Here is a 17,595-nt window from a genome sequence, read left to right on the forward strand (position 1 = left end):
GACAAAATAGAAAGAGGAGGGAAGGAGGAAGAGATGGAGGGAAGGAGGGACATGCCTCCAAACTTGGTAGAGGAAGAAAGAGCTCATGGATAGGTGATGAAGTCATGGAAAGGAGCCTGGGAAAGGAAAGCCAGCAGATACCCCAATTCTGAAAGGAATAAATGGAGTAAGAAAGCAACTAATAGGGGCAGTGAGGTGGCACAGTGGATAGAGCACAGGCCCTGGAGTCAGGAGGACCTGAGTTCAAATGCGGTCTCAGACCAGACACTTGATACTTATTAGCTGTGTGACCCTGGGCAAGTCACTTAACCCCAATTGCCCCATATGAAAAAGAAAGAAAGCAACTAATGGACACAAGAGGGGGAGGGGCAGCTCAAGCTGACCACAGCCTCAGGGGAGGGGAGGGGGTCAGGAAATATGGGGTTTGCTTCAAGGTCAAGTTGATCTGAACCATTCCCTTGGCCTGGAGGAAGGCCCTCTCTGGCCTCCATGGACAGACTGAAGTTGATGAGAACAGTAAAGCTCCTCTTTTAGAATTTTCCCATGCTGAAAGGGGGGGAAGGGTTCTTCTCTCCGGGTGGCCAGGGTTGGAAAGAGCTCTGCTGCCCATCTTGGGGAGGGGAGGGATTGGGAGAGAGGAGGGAAGAAGAGGAACTCAAAGCCTAGGGTAGTGAGGTCAGAAAGAAGTGGGTTCAAATCCAACCTCAGACACTTATTAGTTACATGACCCTGGGTAAGTCACTTAAGTTCTCTGTGGCTGTTTCTTCATTCGTAAATGAAACTAGATAGTCTCTGTGCTCCTTTGCTACTCTAAATCCTACAATCAGACACTAGATCCACATGTCACAGCCCCTGTCCTGAACTGAGTCAAATCCCAGTGGAATTCAGGAAGAAAACAGCTTTGGACTGTGGGAGGGGATGGGGGAAGGAAAACAAAGTTCAAGACAAATTCTTGAAAGAGGCTCCTGTAAAAAACGACTTTGATATCTGGCAGAGCCAAGATGGCGGATCAGAGGCAATCCAGCTCAACAGCTTTAAAATAATGCCTCAAGTAAATTTCGGAGTAGTAGAGCCAGCAAAAGGTCAGGGTGACACATTTTTCCAGCCTAACACAATTTATGAGGTTGGTGGGAGAAGTTTGGGCCACCAGGGTGGAAGCCTGTCCGGAGCCCACACACAAAGCAGCGGCGGTGGCAGCCGCAGCACTGGCTTCAGCAGCTGCAGCAGCGGCATCAGGAGTGCTCAGCCCAGAGGTGGGAAGGGGGTCAGAGAACTGGTCAGAAAGAGGTTACAGGGAGCCCTTTGCTGGCATTGGGTATGGCTGGCACTGACTGACAACTCTATTGCCCATATGCCACTCCAGGGTGGAGGGGAGCACTGGCATCAGTCACCAGGAAGCAGGGGCCCTGGTCTCAGTTCCAAGGCAAAGAGGAGGACTAGCCTTTGTGGCTGCAGGGGACCTGGGCCCTTCCTGGGTAAAGATCAGAGCACAGATGAGGAGAGCAGTGATCACACCTCTCCCCAGATCACCCCACCTTGAAAACAGCAAAAACTTGCAGGTCCCCAGAACTAGTTCTGAAAGCAGCATGAAAAAGCCTTGGGACAGTGCCTTCCCACTCCCAGGTGAGCTGAGTCCAACTTTAATATAAAATTAAAAGTCAGGAAATAGTCCGGAAAAACAAGCAAACAACAAAAAAAGAACATCACCAAAAAAGGTGGTGGAGAAGACCAAGACATAAATTCAGAAGAAGACAACAATGTGAAAATGGCCATTAAAAAAAGAAAGAAAGAAAAATAGTAATTGGACCCAAGCCCAACAAGAATTCCCCCCCTTTTTTAAGGCAATTGGGGTTAAGTGACTTGCCCAGGGTCACACAGCTAGTAAGTGTCAAGTGTCTGGTCTGAGGCCAGATTTGTACTCAGGTCCTACTAACTTCAGAGCCAGTGCTCTATCCACTGTGCCACCTAGCTGCAACCCCAACAAGAATTCCTTGATAAGTTAAAGAAAGATTAGAGCGATAGAGGAAAAAATGGAAAAAGAAATGAGAGTGATACACGAAAATTATGAAAAGAGAATAAACAGCTTGATAAAAGAGGAACAAAAAAATTACTGAAGAAAACAACACCTTAAAAAACAAAAGTGGTAATGGTAAGAGGCACAAAAATTCACAGAAGAAAAGAACTCCTTAAAAAGTAGAATTGGCCAAATGGAAAAAATATGTATAATATCCCACTGAAAAAAGTAATTCCTTAAAAAATTAGAATTGGGCAAGTGGAAGCTAATGATTCCATGAGACATCAAGAAACAATAAAAGTAAAATCAAAAGGATGAAAAATAGAAGGAAATGTGAAATATCTCACCAGAAAAACAACTGACCTGAAAAAGAGATTGAGGAGAAATAATTTAAGAATTATTGGATTTCCAGAAAACCGTGATCAAAGAAAAAACCTAGGCATCATATTTCAAGAAATTATCAAGGAAAAATGCCCTGATATCTTAGATCCAGAGGGTAAAATAGAAATTGATCACCTCCTGAAAGAGATCCCAAAATGAAAAATTTCAGGAACATTAGAGCCAAATTCCAGAGCTCTCAGGTCAAGGAGAAAATTTTGCAAGCAGCCAGAAAGAAACAATTCAAATATGGAGCCATCATCAGGATCACACAAGATTTGGCACCTGCCATGTTAAAGGAGCAGAGGGCTTAGACTATGACATTCCAGAAGGCAAATGCACTAGGATTACAACCAAGAATAATTTACTCAGCAAAACCGAGTATAATCCTTCAGAGGAAAAGGGATATTTAATGAAATAGAGGACTTTTAAGCATTCCTGATGAAAAGACCAGAGCTGAAGAGAAAATCTGATATTCCAACACAAGATTCAAGAGAAGCATGAAAAGGTAGACATAAAAGAGTAATTGTAATGATCTCAATAAAGTTCAATTGTTTATATTACTATATGGGAAGATGAAACACGTAACTCCTGAGAACTTTATCATTATAATGGCAATTAAAAGGACTTTACATAGACAGAGGGCATGGACGTAGCCCCGCCCCCACTAGAATGTCTATCTCTCAAGGGCAGAAATAGCTTTTTCTCTTTTAACCCCAAGTGTCTTCTTACATACAGTAGGTGCTTAATACATGGCCTCAGAGAGCATCTAGTCCAACCTGTGTCTAATAATCCTTGGACAATATCCCTCACAAGCCTCTTCTCTCTTTTCTTCTTTTCTTGCAAGGCAGTTGGGGTTAAGTGACTTGCCCAGGGTCACACAGCTGGTAAGTGTCAAGTGTCTGAGGCTGAATTTGAACTCAGGTCCTGCTGACTCCAGGGCTGGTACTCTATCCACTGTGCCACCTAGCTGCTCTTCATCCAGCCTCTTCTCGAGGACCTCCAAGGAGGAGGCCCCATCACTTCCTGAGGCAGCTCACTCCACTCTGGATCGGCTCTGAAAGTGGGGGAGCTGATTGCCACCTGCTGTCCCTGGTTCTGCCCTCTGGAGCCAAACAGAACCAGTCTCCTCTCTGCCTCACAGGAGAGCCCTTCAGATGTCCCCCTTGAGCCCTCTCTTCTTCAGACTAAACACCCAATTCTTTCACTTACTTTTGGGCAGAAAGAATCACATCTCAAGAAATAAAGCTGAGATCAGAGATGTGAGGACACACAGCCTCCAGGGAATGGCCCGGGCTCTAAGCCACATTCAGCCTGGTGCCTGCCAGTTACCTCTCTGCCTCTGATCTTCACAATCAGAGAAGAGCTTACGTGGCTAGAATCCAAATGCCATGGGATCACTGATATACATCTAGAAGCAACTGTCCAGGTCACCCGGTCCAACCGCCTTATTTTACAGATGAACGAAGGCCCAGGGAGGTTGTGACTTACCCAACAGCACACAGGCCCCGCAATTTTACAGAAAAGGAAACTGAGGCTCAGAGAGACTAAGACACTTCTCTAAGGTCAAACAGACGGTATGTGTCCAAGGTGAGACTCGAACCTAGGTCCTTGAACCACACTGCCTTCAGTGAGAGTTGGGAGGGATGGAAGAACACAGAATGTGAGATCTGGAATAAAGAGGTCACCTAGACTAATCCCTTCAATTCACAGCTGAGATTGGCAAAGAGAAGTAGCTATCAAAGGTCTCACAGCTAGTGAGAAGAGCGGAAATGGGAAGGAAGCCAAGTCCTGTGATCTCCCTCCCAGAATTCTTTCCACCACACTAACCCACCTGGCCTGCCTGAAATGAGGGCCTCAAGTTTCAAAGGCCCACGCTTAGAATTGTCATTATTATTACTATCTGGGCAGGTCACAAACCTCCCTTATCCTGGAACATGGTTCTTTGTATGTCCTGGCCTCCTTTAGCTGCAGTTTATGGACGTCTCTTCTCAGAATCAGGTTTTAAAGTACCTGATGTTTGGTGGGCAGGGGAGACAAATGAAGTAACCAAAGGAAATTCTATAGATTTCAGTTCATAGTTAGTGGGTGGGGGGGAGTCACCTTTTTCCCATTCAGGTTCACGGATTGCATGAAATCTATCCATGGACTCCTCTGGGCTCCTGGACCCCACCTTAGGACTCCCTGGACTAAATCATTTCTAAGGTCCCTTGTAGCAAAAGTATTCTATGATTCTATGAACAAGCCACAGTCTGTGCTACCAAAGGACTTAGAACTCTGGTGGTGATAAGACATAGGAATGGAGAATGATACATTTGGAGCTGGAAGGGACCTTAACATCTAGTCTAAACCCCCTTATTGTGCAGATGAGGGAACTGAACAAGGCCCAGGAAAGTCACTAACCCAAGCACACAAAGGTAGTGATCCAGTACTCACGTCCTTCGGCTTCCGGTCCAGGGCTCCTTCCCCTGACCCATTTTGTATTCTGAGAGTTACAATAGGAGGCAGAATACAAGTGCTCAAAGAGAGGGGGTGTGATGGAGGGGAGCTTCAAACTTCTGACTCCACAACTTTCTAGATATATGACAAGACAAGTCACTTCCCCTCTCTCTGCCTCAGTTTTCCCCTCTATTAAGTGAGCATAATAGTACCTATTCTACCTACCTTACAGGATGATTGGGGGGATCAGATGAGAAATTGGGCATAATTGGATTCTATATAATTGTAAGTTATTAATATAATAAGGGAAGTAAAAAAGTGCTGAGATAGTGCAGAAGGAGAGAGACCGTGATTTACAAGGGAAGGACCAGGAAAGATTTTCATATAGGAGCGGGCTCTGTCAATTCCACCAAAACTAGACTGATTATCTCGCCCTCAAAACCCTCTCCTCTTCTTTGCTTCCTGTTAATGCTAAGGGCACCACCATCATCTCTGGTCCCCAGGCTCACACAGCAGTGACATCCTCAGCTCCATGGTGTGTCACTCTCCCATTTCCAATCTGCTCCCGAGTCCCATACATTCTACCGTCATAACATCTCCTGTACGTGTCCTCTTTGGCCTCTTCCACCCCCTGGGGCAGGCCCTCTACACCTCCTACCTGGACTATTGCAGGAGGCTGCCGGTGAGTCCCCCTGCCTTGTCTCACCCCACTTCGGCCCATCTTCCACTTGGCTGTCAAAGTGATCTTCCTAAATCAAAGATCAGGTCACTCCTCTGCTCAGTAAACTGCCTACTATGTCTAGGGTCAGACATAAAATCCTTGGGTTGACCTTTAAAGCCTTGTAAAGCCTGGCCCTTCCTCCTTTCCAGCCCTTCCTACACTTTCCTCCCATCCAAGAGACACTACCCTCCTTGCTAATCCTCTCACAAAGCCCTCCATCTTCCCAGCTCCCGGCAGTTTCATTGCCCCCTACCTGGAATGCTCTAGCTTCTCCTCTCCTCTCCTCCCTCCCGGCTTCCCTGGTTTTCTTCAATCTCAGCTTAAATCCTCCCTTGGCAAGGTCTTTCTCAATCCCCACCATCACTCCCCAGGCTGCTGGTGCCTTCCCTCTGGGGACACCTTCCATCCGCCCTGTCGATATCTGTTTGCATATACATGTTTGCATCTTCACAGTAGGACCATGGGGGTGCCTTTCCCTGCATCCCTCATCTCTTTAGCATAGTTTTTGGCACATGATAAGTGCTTAATAATCAGACTGACTGGCTGACTTCCACATATAGGTTCAGCCAAGCACTAAAATGAGGGCACTCATTTAAAAGTCATAATCCAAGGAATGTTAAATTTCAGTCAGAATTTATTGAAAATAAGAATGTCAATTTTTTCCTATCCAAGTTTGCAAACCTCCCTGAAATCTATCCATGGATTCCTCGAGTTAGAGGTGTTCCAACCTTCTGGCCTTGAAGCCCAGAGGGGTCATGTGACCAAAGTCACTTGTCCAAGGTCACTCAGAGGAACTGGAGTTTGAAGCCAAATCCTCCAACTCCAAATCCCGTGCTCTTTGTACCACTGCAGCACCCTCCCGCACCATACTGTAACTTATTATTATAGAATCACAATCACTGAATAATTACAGGGTTGTAAGAGCCCTTGGAGGTACACAAGCCAATCTGTACCTGAACTGTACAATCTCTGGGGTGCCATCTTAATGCATATTTCCTAGAGGGTGGGCTAGGTGACCTCTAAGGGCTCTTCCCATCTCTCATATTCTGAACATGAAATGTCTGGGCCGGGAGGGGCCTTAAACATAAAATGTTAGAACAAAGAATCTCTGAGTTAGGAGGGACCTGTGGCAGGAATTCTGATTTTTATAATAATCCATATGATGTGTGTAATGAATACACTGTGTGATGAACAGATTAGATTTTTCAGAACTGCCTTTTCCAGTTTGTGAGTCCGATTCACAATGCAGCTTAAAAGGATCAATCAAACCTTGACAATGCTCACAACCACTGGCATCCTTCTCCCTGCGTACCTGATGTGAATCGAACTGTAGAACCCGTTTCTGTCACAGAACTCTGGTCCTGTGACCCACCGAGTAATAGCTCCCAAGGACTCCAGTAATATTGCTCCCACAGGACTCCAGGGTCCTATTATTTTCCATTTGTGGGTTTGTCCTGGGAAAACACTCTGGCCCTGGGAAGGAATGCTTGTAATCCACCTCCCCCCCCCTCCCTTCCCACTTGTGATTTATGTTTATAATCTCTGTCTTCACTTCAGCAAGGTGGAATGCTGATCAGGAGAATTCCCCATTTACCAATCTGTTCCTCATAATGAAACTAATGAATTACACAGCTACCTGATTACTGGCACTTTGTCTCTGGCCTGCTGTTTCCTCATTCCTAGGTTAGAGACTGGCTCAGTAAAATCCTGTTAACAGACCTTAAAACATAGAATTTAGGCTGCTAGGTGGCACAAGGACAGAGCAGTAGACCTGGAATTAGGAAGACTATCTGAATTCAAATCCTGCTTCAGACACTGGCTGTGTGACCCTGGGCAAGTCACTTAACATCTGTATGCCTCAGTTTCCTCAGCTGTAACATTAGAGATAATAACAGCACCTACCTCTCAGGGTTGTTGTGAGTATCAGATAAGATATTTGGAAAGCGCTTAGCACAATGCCTGGCACACAACAGGTCCTGTGTGAATGTTAGCTCTTATTATGAATGATTGGAACATCCATTTGACAGCCTTTAAACACGTCTGCCTGTTCTGGGAGGAACCTTCGAGGCGGACAAGCCCGGTTCGATCTCCAAGAGCATGCAAGTGAATTTCAGAAGCAGCTTGGCGGGCGGGCGGCCGGCCGAGCGGAGGCCCGCCGTCATCCTCGGCCCCTGGTCTGGGAGCCTGGGGCTGCTTCAATTTCTGTCCTGGCACCGGAAGCCGCCCGGGTCCTCTAATCTTAGTTCACACCAGCTGCCTCTCCGTCTCCTCCCACTCTCCCCTCCTCCCGCCCTAGCCCATTTGGGACCGGAAGCCGGGCTGTTCCTAATTCTAAGGCTGAGCTCCAGGTCCCATCCGGCGTCTTCCTGCCCTCCTCACCCGCACCCCCACCCCCACCCCCACCCCCACCCCACTCTCTCCCAGCGGCAGCGCCTTCCCTTCCTCTGCCTTCATCTCCCCTCTTAGCCAGCAGTGCATCTGCACCCGGGATCCGACGCGCCCACCCCGGGGGGGGGGGGCGGGCACACTAACTCTCAGTGCCTTTTCTCGGGGGCCGAGCGAGTGGGGAGAGGGCGTGTGACACTCTTCTAGGGGCCGCTCTCCCCACTTCCCTGGCTTCTTTGCATAGTGCGGTAATGTGACCCGGCAAGGGGAAAAGAGGTAGGGACCTCCGTGAATGGACTGGGGGGACCCCCTCCCCCTCCCCGTTAATGTTTAATCTGAGAAGATCGTCCGATGGGATTTCGGTGGCGTGATCTCCCCGCGCCCTGGGCGTCACACGTACACGCCCCGCAGGATTTAGGGAAAGCCATCCGACCGCGGCAGAGCGGACCAGAGCGCAACCCAGGAGCGCAGCAGTCTCGCGTAAGGGGATCGGAAACGCCCCAGCCCGGTACCTGCCCGCCGGCCGCAGCTTCCTCAGCTCCCTCGCCTGAGCCCTCACAGACACACTGGGGGCTGGCTTGGGGGAGGGGAGGGGCGGGGAAGGAGGGAGGGTCCTCGAGGAACTGGCTCCCTGCGCGCTCGGAGCGGAGCTGCCAGGTGACAGCGTAGGCATCCTTGCCCCGCAGCCATCCTAGTCCCGCGAGCCCCTCCTCCGCTGCCCAGGAGGTCTCCAAATTAGCTCCCGACCCTGGCCGCGCAGCTCCATTCCCTGGCTTCGGACCCTCCAACCCAGACTCGGGGCTGAGCCGCGTGCGCCCCCGGGCTCTGAGCCTTCGCCTCTCTGGGGAGCAGTCGGGGCTCAGCTGCTGCCCTTCAGGCACGGGGCTGCCACCTTCCCCGGTCCCACCTCCGCTGACCCCACACCCAGCCCGGCGCTCGCCTCCCGAGCTCCTAGACCAGGCCCCCCAGACGCCGCTAGAAGCATGGGCGCCTGCACTCTGAGTGCGCCCTGGCTCCTGCTGGGGCTGGGGCTACCGCTGCTGCTGCTCCTGGGGCCTGGCCTGGCCTGTGCGCAGGAGGACGACGAAGGGGACTACGATCTCCTAGCGCTCGCTTTCCCCTTCGAGGAGGACAATCAGACCGACTTTGTCAAGCAGGTGGCGTCAGCAGCCTTCTACCGCAGCAACAAGGTGGGTGTGCAGGCAACTTGAGGAGACTGGGAGAGGGACCTGCCTGGAATCCGGCAGGATGGCAGAACCCCCGCCCCCCCCCAGGCACTGACATCCAGTGCTTAGCGAACGGCCAGAGCTGGAGCTGATGGGCTCCTTAGAGCTTAGAATGCTAGAATGCAGAGAACAGCATGTTCGAATGAAGATCGGAGAATGTCATAGCTGGCCGGGAGGGAGCTAAGAACGGAGAATGTCGGGGGGTGGAGGGGAGCTTACAACGGCGAATGTCGGGGGGTGGAGGGAAGCTTACAACGGCGAATGTCGGGGGGTGGAGGGAAGCATAGAACAGAATATCAGGGGTGGAGAGGAGCTTAGAACATCAAACCTTAGGAATATAGACTGTTAAAACTGAAAGGGCCCTGGCCTTGGTCTCAGTAAGCCCTGGATTCAAATCTTGCTTCAGATACTTTGCAGCCGACACGGTGTAAGTCACTTGATAATAATAGCTCTTACATAGATAGCACTTTAACCAGATTGTCTCATTTGCAACAACCCTGTGAGGTGGATACTAATGTTATCGCTATTTTACAAATGGGGAAATGGAGGCTGAGATGCCTAGGGTCACCCAGCTAGTAAGTGACTGAGGCAGTATTTGAAACTTACTCCAAGTCCACAAGCTATCCATTACACCTGAGTTTTCTCATCAGTAAAGTGAAGGGGTCGGACTGCATAGTTTTTAAGGCCTTTTTCAGATCGCAAATCAATCCTAACTAACCTTGAGTGTAAGAACAGAGACCACTGAAGGTTAGAGTTGCCCCCAGAACTGGAGATGTAACCTAAGCTGGAAAGAATTTTACAAGATCCTCCCTGAAGCCTCTTTAAGCAGAATGAGGACGCTGAGAGTTAGAGGGAGGAGGCAGCGGGAGGTTTTCACAGTGGTGTGAGCTTTCCCCCACCTCCAGGGCTCCTTCCCTCCCAGCTCTCTGAATTTCATCTTGTTCAGCCCCAACCCCACCCCCTGTGTCTGAGAGGGGAGAAGCAGCTTGGGGAAATGGTAGAGCAGGGATTCCTCTGGCCTATGGGTGGGATAATGGTGTCTCCTCCAACTCCCCAAATTCTGTAATTCCAGGAAAGACCGATTGCCTGGGGAGTTGGAGTACCCCGCCTTAGCTCCAGTCCTTTGAGGGCAAGACCCTTCCCATCTCATCTGTGAAATAGGGGTGGGGGCAAAGGCCAGTGCTCAGTGCAGGGAATGCACATCTGGACATGCTGGTTTGAAGGTTACACCCCCACCTTCTTTCCTTGGAAAATTGAAAAATAACTTCCTGTCCACTGCGAGCTTTGAGCCCCTGCTGGAACACATGTGGCTTGATTTAAGAGAAATACCTCCCTGCTGGAGAGAAAGAGATACTTTTTGGCATGAACATGTGCTTGGATAAAGAATCATATTTAAGAATGTCCCTCTGACTAATGTGGAAATATGTTGAACATGATTGTACATGTGTAACCTATATCAGATTGCTTGCTGTCTCAGGGAGGGGGAAGGGGAGGAGGGAGGGAGAAAAATTTGAAACTCAAAATCTTATAAGAATGAATGTTGAAAACTATCTTTACAAGTAATTGGAAAAAATAAAATACTATTAAGTGGAAAAAAATAAAAGCTAGTATGCTTATTAGGTTCTGCCAGCATTTCAGAATCAGATTCTCTTGATGGTGTTTTTGGGAAAGATTTTTATGGGGAAAGAATATCCCCGGACTTCATGTGGTCCTGTTAATTAATCACCATCTACTTTGTGACACATTCAGCTCCAGAGTAACCAACCAAGATCTCTCAAACAGAGAATTCCTAGAGTACCCAAGAATATTACCAACAAAACAGAATTCTTCTATTTTGATTCCTTTCTTCTTCTTTGCAAAAATATCTTGTAATTTTGCAAACCAGGGTAAGAAAATTTCTATCCACTCTCAAGACTCCCTCAGAATCTGCTATTTTCCAAAGTTTTAACTATGCGGTTTAAAATCCTCTGCCCCATGTATATTTTGACATCATTTCCACATCCACCCACTTCTGATCATTGGACTGTGTTTTCTCAAATACCCACAATCTATTAGAAAATATTCTGCATTCTCTCTCAAAGCATCTTAAATTCACCTCCCTGAAGAAAGATCCCTGTTCCACGGACCGTTTTTTTTTTTTAATTGGCCTGCATAATGAATATCAATACAAACACTAGGGTGTGTCTTCTTGCCGTAAATGCCTTTAAACAGTACAAGAGCCAGGCTTCTTCAGAGAATCTTTATCTTCATCCTTTTATGATCCTATGGAGGTATTATCTGCTATTGACCCCTTTTTAGAGATGAGGTAATGAAAAACTGAAAGATTGAATATCACTAAGAAGATATGGCAGATGATCAATCATAGCTCCGTAGATAGAGATACTCGTTTTATCACTACCAGCGCTACAATGCTCCCTGTCTAATGAATCACACCGTTCTTTCAAGCAGAGATTTTCTTCTTTCCCAGGAATAATACCCAAACTGACATAAGCTCATGGTCCCAAATAAAAAAAACTTCAGTCAAATTGTTAATACGATTCTTAAGTCCAATAAAACAGAATTTACTTTCAGTCCATGGAGAAAATTAACAGTTCCTTTGTCCTACATATAGAAGAAAAAGAAAAAGCAGATTGTGGGTGTAGAAATAAAACATAGCTTTTATTTACACATCTCGGGCCTTGCCTTTCTCTCATTTCATATTTTGGAAGTTTAAGACCAACTACTGAAGTCTGGAATGCAAGAAACTGGTTTCCTTGACAATGATGTCTAAATAGAAGTATTAGGGGTTCTTTCTGTCTAATTGTAGGATGGGCAGCATTTTTTTTAAGAAGCCTGATTATTTGTGAAAATAACATGGTAGAATTATCCAATTCAAATGGGCTTTAGAGCACATGTGAAACACAGTGTCTATTATATTCTTGAATTTGCTGCTGTAGCAACCTGAACAAATGAAATGATTTCTCAAATAGATTGAAATACGGTTAGGTAACCAAAAGAAAAAAAGTCAGAATTCATCCTTTGTTTATGGATCTGCTGGATATAATGGCATTATGTTTTGATTTTATATGCTCCCTAAATGAAAAGATCTTTTTCATTTGACTTAATAAAGACAAATAGAAGACTCAAAAAATGTCCCTCTTTGGGGACTCCTTCCTGGCTTTTCTCTCTCTGGTACACTCTGGGAGGTAACCAACCTTGCTAACCCCTCAGCTGGGCCTTGGTTGGGTCTGAAAGTCTCTGGTGGGGAGGATGGAGCTGGAAAAAGTTTGGGGCTGGGGGAAAGGGGTGAGGCCCTCCCCTCATTCTCATCTCCTTATGTCTAGTGCCCCCCTCCATTACCTTGTAGTTATTATGTGTGTATATATGCTTACCTACACACATATATAAATATATCGTATCTGTGTTCATGTATGTGTATGTATTTATGCATATTGTTGTTCAGTAGTTTTTCAGTCATGTCTGATTCTTTGTGACCCCATTTGGGGTTTTCTTGGCAAAGATATTGGAGTGGTTTGCCATTTCCTTCTCTAGCTCATCTCATATATGAGGGAACTGAGGCAAACAAGGGCAAATGACTTGCCCAGGGTCACACAGCCAGTAAGTGTCTGAGGCCAGATTTGAACTCAGGAAGATGAGTCTTCCTGACTCCAGGCCTGGTGCCCTGTGCACTGTGCCATCCAGCTGTGCATGTGTATACATATTCTTTGCCCCAATTGAATGTAAGTTCCTTGAAGGCAGGACTATTTCACATTTGACTCTGTGTCTCTAGCACAAAGCCTCAAATGTAGTAGGTACTTGATAAATGCTTGTTCATTGATTCTCGTGAGAAGTTGGTACATGGTGCTTGTGTGTGTGTGTGGTGTTCTGAGGATGGGGGGAGGGTGAACCTGGATAGAGAACCTTTGGAGTTTTCCAGGCCAAGGTGCTGAAGGTGTCATTTGGGGTGCCTGCCTTAGGACATTGAATGGTGGACCTGGAGATGATGGTACGAATGGGAATGCTGACCCTGGGAGGGACCACAGCACCCAGAACATTAGCACCTGGAGGCATCAGCTGGCAGGCCCGAGCCTCATCTGCTCTGCCTGCTAGGCCTGCGTGTGTCAGGGATGCTGAGAGGGGCTCACCCTCATCCTCCAGGGATCAAGCTTCTGCTGTAGTGCTTCAATTAGGGCTCAAGCTCCTTGAAGGTGGGGACTTTTCTACTCTGCCTTTGGGTCCTCAGTAGAGACATTTGTGGCAGCTAGGTGGCAAAGTGGACAGAGTGCCATACCAGGAGTCAGGAAGACTTGAGTTCAAATCCTGCTTTAGACACAACTAGCTGTGTAACTCTGGGCAAGTCATTTAACCTCTGTTTACTTCAGTTTCCTCAATGGGGAAAACAGGGATAATAATATCTGCCTGCCAGGGTTGTTGTGAGGATCAAATGAGACAATATTTGTAAGCTGCTGTGTGCCTTTCTGTGTCGGGATCTAGCATGCGTGGCGGCGTCCTGGCAACTACCTGGTGGTGCTGAAGGAGGAAACGCACAAATCCCAGACAGAGCGCACCATCCGCCGTCTCCAAGCTCGGGCTGCCAAGCATGGCTACCTCACCAAGATCCTCCATGTCTTCCATGACCTCTTTCCTGGCTTCTTGGTGAAGATGAGCAGTGATGTGCTGGACGTGGTAAGGCCTGCAGATGTCCCCCAGCCCTGGTCCTTCAGTCTTCCAAGGGAGGGAGCCCACATTACTGTGACAGTCAAAGAAGAAGGGGTGGATTATTAAGGAGAAGCAGCCTTGTGGGGATGGGAAGCCCCTGGGGTGGGTTTGGAGAAGCCCTGGCAACTGGGCAAGGAGTTAGCCTCTTCCAGCCTCAGTTTCCTAATCTCTTAAATGGGAACAATAATCCTTTCACTGCCTCACTCAGCAAGTGATTGTGCAGAAAGCTGCAGAGGAGAGTGAGAAGAGCTCTCAATTTGGAGTCTGAGGACTTGGGTTGAAATCCCACCACTGAAGCTTATTTTCAGCTCTCTTTATGTGCTGTCTTCCCTGATTGGAGCATGATCTCTTTAAAGGCAGGGAAAGTCTTTCTTTTATTTGTATTTGCAGCACTTAGCACAGCACCTGGTTACTCTCTGTTTCTATCTCTCAATTTCTCTTTCTGTCTCTGTCTCTCCCTTCTCCTCTCCTCTTCTATATCTCTGTCTCTGTCTCTCTCCTTTCCTCTCTCTCTCTGTGTCTCTCCTCTCCTCTGTCTCTGTCTCTCTGTCTTTGTCTCTCTCTCTCTCTCCTCTCCTCTCTGTGTCTCTGTCTCTCTTTGTCCTCTCCTCTCCTCTTCTCTTCTCTCTCTCTCTCCCTCTCTCTCTCTTTCTCTTATCTCTAACCACCCACCCATCCATCCATCTACCTTTCTCCCTCTTTCTCTTATAGAGATAAGATCTATTTGGCCTCTCTCTCTATCCATCTATCATCTCTCTCTATCTACCTGCCCATCACTTATTTCTCTATCCATCTATCATCTCTATTCATCTATCTATTGGCCTGTTTATCATCTATCCATCTACCTGTCTGTCTCTCTCTCCATCTATCATCACTCTACCTGTGTGACCTTGGCTAAGTCAGTTCATTTCTCTAAACCTCAGTTTCCTTATCTGCAAAGTAGAGGAGTTGGACCAGATATTCCCTCTGCCTCTAGAGCTCTGACCCCATGCTCTACACAGTTCCATCCTCTCTCCTCTCCTCTTCCCAGTCTCGGAGAGGTTGGCACAGCTCAGGACCCCTCCCCCACTCCGGGTCCCCTTGCTTTGAGCCACTGTGATGGTCATCTGCATCTCCCTCACTCCCCTTTCCAGACTAGACTGATGTCAATCAGCAAGTATTCGTTAAGCATCTACTGTGTGCCAGATACGTTCCAGGTCCTGGGGCCACAAAGACAAAAAATTAAAACAGTCCCTGCCCTCAGGGAGCTTCTACTTTATCAACAGAAATGACTCATACACAAACCTAAACAATCAATCAATCAATCAATCAATCAACATTGCAGTGCCTTCTGTGTGCCAAATGGTTCTGTTACTTTCCTCCTGATTCTTTCCTTTCCAGCTGAACTGGTCTCCTCGCTGTTTCCCAGAAGGGGCGTTCTGTCTGCTGCCCCGTACTTCTGAAGAGGCTGGGCCCCAAGCCCTCCCACCCCCCTCTTGCTGCTAAGAATTCCTAGGTGACTTGAGGGCTGAGCTCAGGTGCAGCCTTTGCCGCCAAGCGGTCCTGGATCCCCTCAGCTGGAGCTGTTCCCTCCCTCCTCAGGTTACCCAGCATTCTCCTTCACTTCGTGTATCTTGGGTCATCTGCCCCAGGAGAGCAGGAACTCTGGCTTTTTGTCTCTCTATCCCCAGCCTGGCACACAGGAGGCACTTAATAAGAGTTGGATTGGGTGATTGTTTTCAACTATTAAGCTCCAGAGATACTGGAGCTGTTATGAAAGCCATGACTTGAGGCCCCTCTGGGCAGCTTCCTTAAAGATGATGTAACACAGGATAAGGTTTCTTCTCTGGGAAAGAAAGTGCTGCTCTGCTGAGCCAGGGCTTGGGGGAGATTCAGCTTTTCAGGTCCAAGATCCTGGGGGCAGAGGGGCTGTGAGCACTGAGGCACACTACAGGCACGGAGCCTTCACCCCAGCCTACCAGTGCACATGAAAAGGCCATCTCTTGCCCACCAGAGTGAGGCTGTCTGCTGTTTTTAGTAATAAAGGTTTTTGGGGTTTTTTTCTCCCAAGATCAAAGACTCTTAGGAGCTAGGACAGAGAATGTCAGAGCTTGGAGGGGCCTTAGAACAGGGAAGGTCAGAGTAAAAAGGGATCTTACCAGTCACCTAGTCAATTGCCCTATTTTACAGCTAAGGAAACTGAGACCCAGGGAGGCTAATTTCTTCCTCCCTGCCATTCAGGGACATCCATAATTAAAGGAAACAGGAGCAGCTAGGTTGTGTAGTGGATAGAGCACTGGCCCTGGAGTCAGGGGACCTGAGTTCAAATCTGGTCTCAGATCAGACACTTGACACTTACTAACTGTGTGACCCTGGGCAAGTCACTTAACCCCAATTGCCTAAAAAAAACCCTCATAATTAAAGGAAACCACACTTCTTTAGCGCCTTAAAATGTATAGTGTTTTCTTGACAATAACCCTAGGAGAGATGGGGTCCAGGTATTATTACAGTTATTTTACAGATGTGGAGACTGAGGCTCAGAGTTGATGCTCGAACCCTGGCCAGCATACTTCCCAACATTCTCTGCTCTCACAGGCATCTCTCTCCTTCTCAGCTTCCCCTTCATACATCATGCAACCCTTTCTCATACTCTAGGCTTCAACTAAACTGTATTACTTGCTGTCCCACAGACACTCCCTTGACTCCCCTGTCTTTGTACCTTAGCTCCAGACCTTTCTTTTTCCTGGAATGCTCTTTCTCCCCTTATTTGCCAGGTGAATTCCAACACATCCTTTACATCCCAGATCAGATGCTGCCTCCTGCAGGAAGCCTGCCTTGATTTCCTTAATCAGTAATGACCTTCGCCCTTGGACCTCACATCCCCTTTGCAACTCACTGATTCACTTATCCACGTCTTAATCGGTTGTGACTGAGTATTAAACCTCCAGCAGAGCCGGCTCTTACCTATCCCTCCAGCTCTGCCCTCTCTCCTGACAGCAAGATTCTCCTCACCCACTGCCTAGCTGACATTTTACCCCAGATGTCCCTCAGGCCATGTTCAAAGCTGAATTCACTCTTTCCTCCCTCATCCGCGTTCCCCTCTTACTCCTGAGGGTTCCACCAACCTCCTAGGCACCCAAGTTCAAAGTTCAAAGATCAATGTAGTCTTCAACTCCTCCCCATTCTGTCTGTTGCTGAATCCTGGCATTTCTATCCTGACACCATCTCTCAAACGTGCCTCCTTCCCTCCTCCCTAGGGCAGGCCCTCATCCCTCCCTCCTGGACTACCACAGTAACAGGCTCTCCCCACCCCCAACCCCCAGGCCAGCCCCCATTCAGCCACCAAGGGATCTTCCCAAGTCCAGCTCTGACCATGTCACTGCCCTTCTCCTGAACTCTAGTGCCTCCTATGACCTCTGCGATCAGATAGAAAATTCTTTGGTTTGTAAAGACTTTCACAACCTGACTTCCTCTGACGTCTACAGGCTTCTCACACTTTACTCCACTCCACTTACACCAAGACCTGAATACTGGTCATCTCCAGCCTCCGGGCATTTTCCCTGGCTCTCTCCCATGCGTGGAGCACTCTCCCTCCTCATCTCTGCCTCCTGGCTCCCCTGGCTTCCTTCAAGTCTCAGCACAAATCTTACCTTCTTTAAGAAGTCCCCCCTCCTTCCCAGCTCTGACCTTCCCTGTTCTAAGCTCCCCCCAGCTCTGACCTTCCCTGTTCTAAGCTCCCTGCCAGCTCTGACCTT

General features: G+C 47.9%; 1 protein-coding gene across 2 annotated transcripts in view; it reads left to right on the forward strand.

Annotated features, from left to right (window-relative positions):
* The first annotated feature begins 8,565 nt into the window (after positions 1 to 8,565).
* The window catches only part of PCSK9 (proprotein convertase subtilisin/kexin type 9), a 32,193-nt gene continuing 23,163 nt past the window's right edge, over positions 8,566 to 17,595 (forward strand). For both annotated transcript variants that reach the window (XM_027852800.1, XM_027852801.1), the window contains exons 1-2: positions 8,566 to 9,127; positions 13,637 to 13,828. In XM_027852800.1, coding sequence (XP_027708601.1) covers positions 8,921 to 9,127; positions 13,637 to 13,828 — 399 coding nt within the window. In that variant the 5' untranslated portion in view covers positions 8,566 to 8,920. The remainder of the gene's footprint in view (positions 9,128 to 13,636; positions 13,829 to 17,595) is intronic.

Source organism: Vombatus ursinus, unplaced genomic scaffold, assembly GCF_900497805.2.
Source record: "Vombatus ursinus unplaced genomic scaffold, bare-nosed wombat genome assembly UNPS02009824.1, whole genome shotgun sequence".
Taxonomy (NCBI): domain Eukaryota; kingdom Metazoa; phylum Chordata; class Mammalia; order Diprotodontia; family Vombatidae; genus Vombatus; species Vombatus ursinus.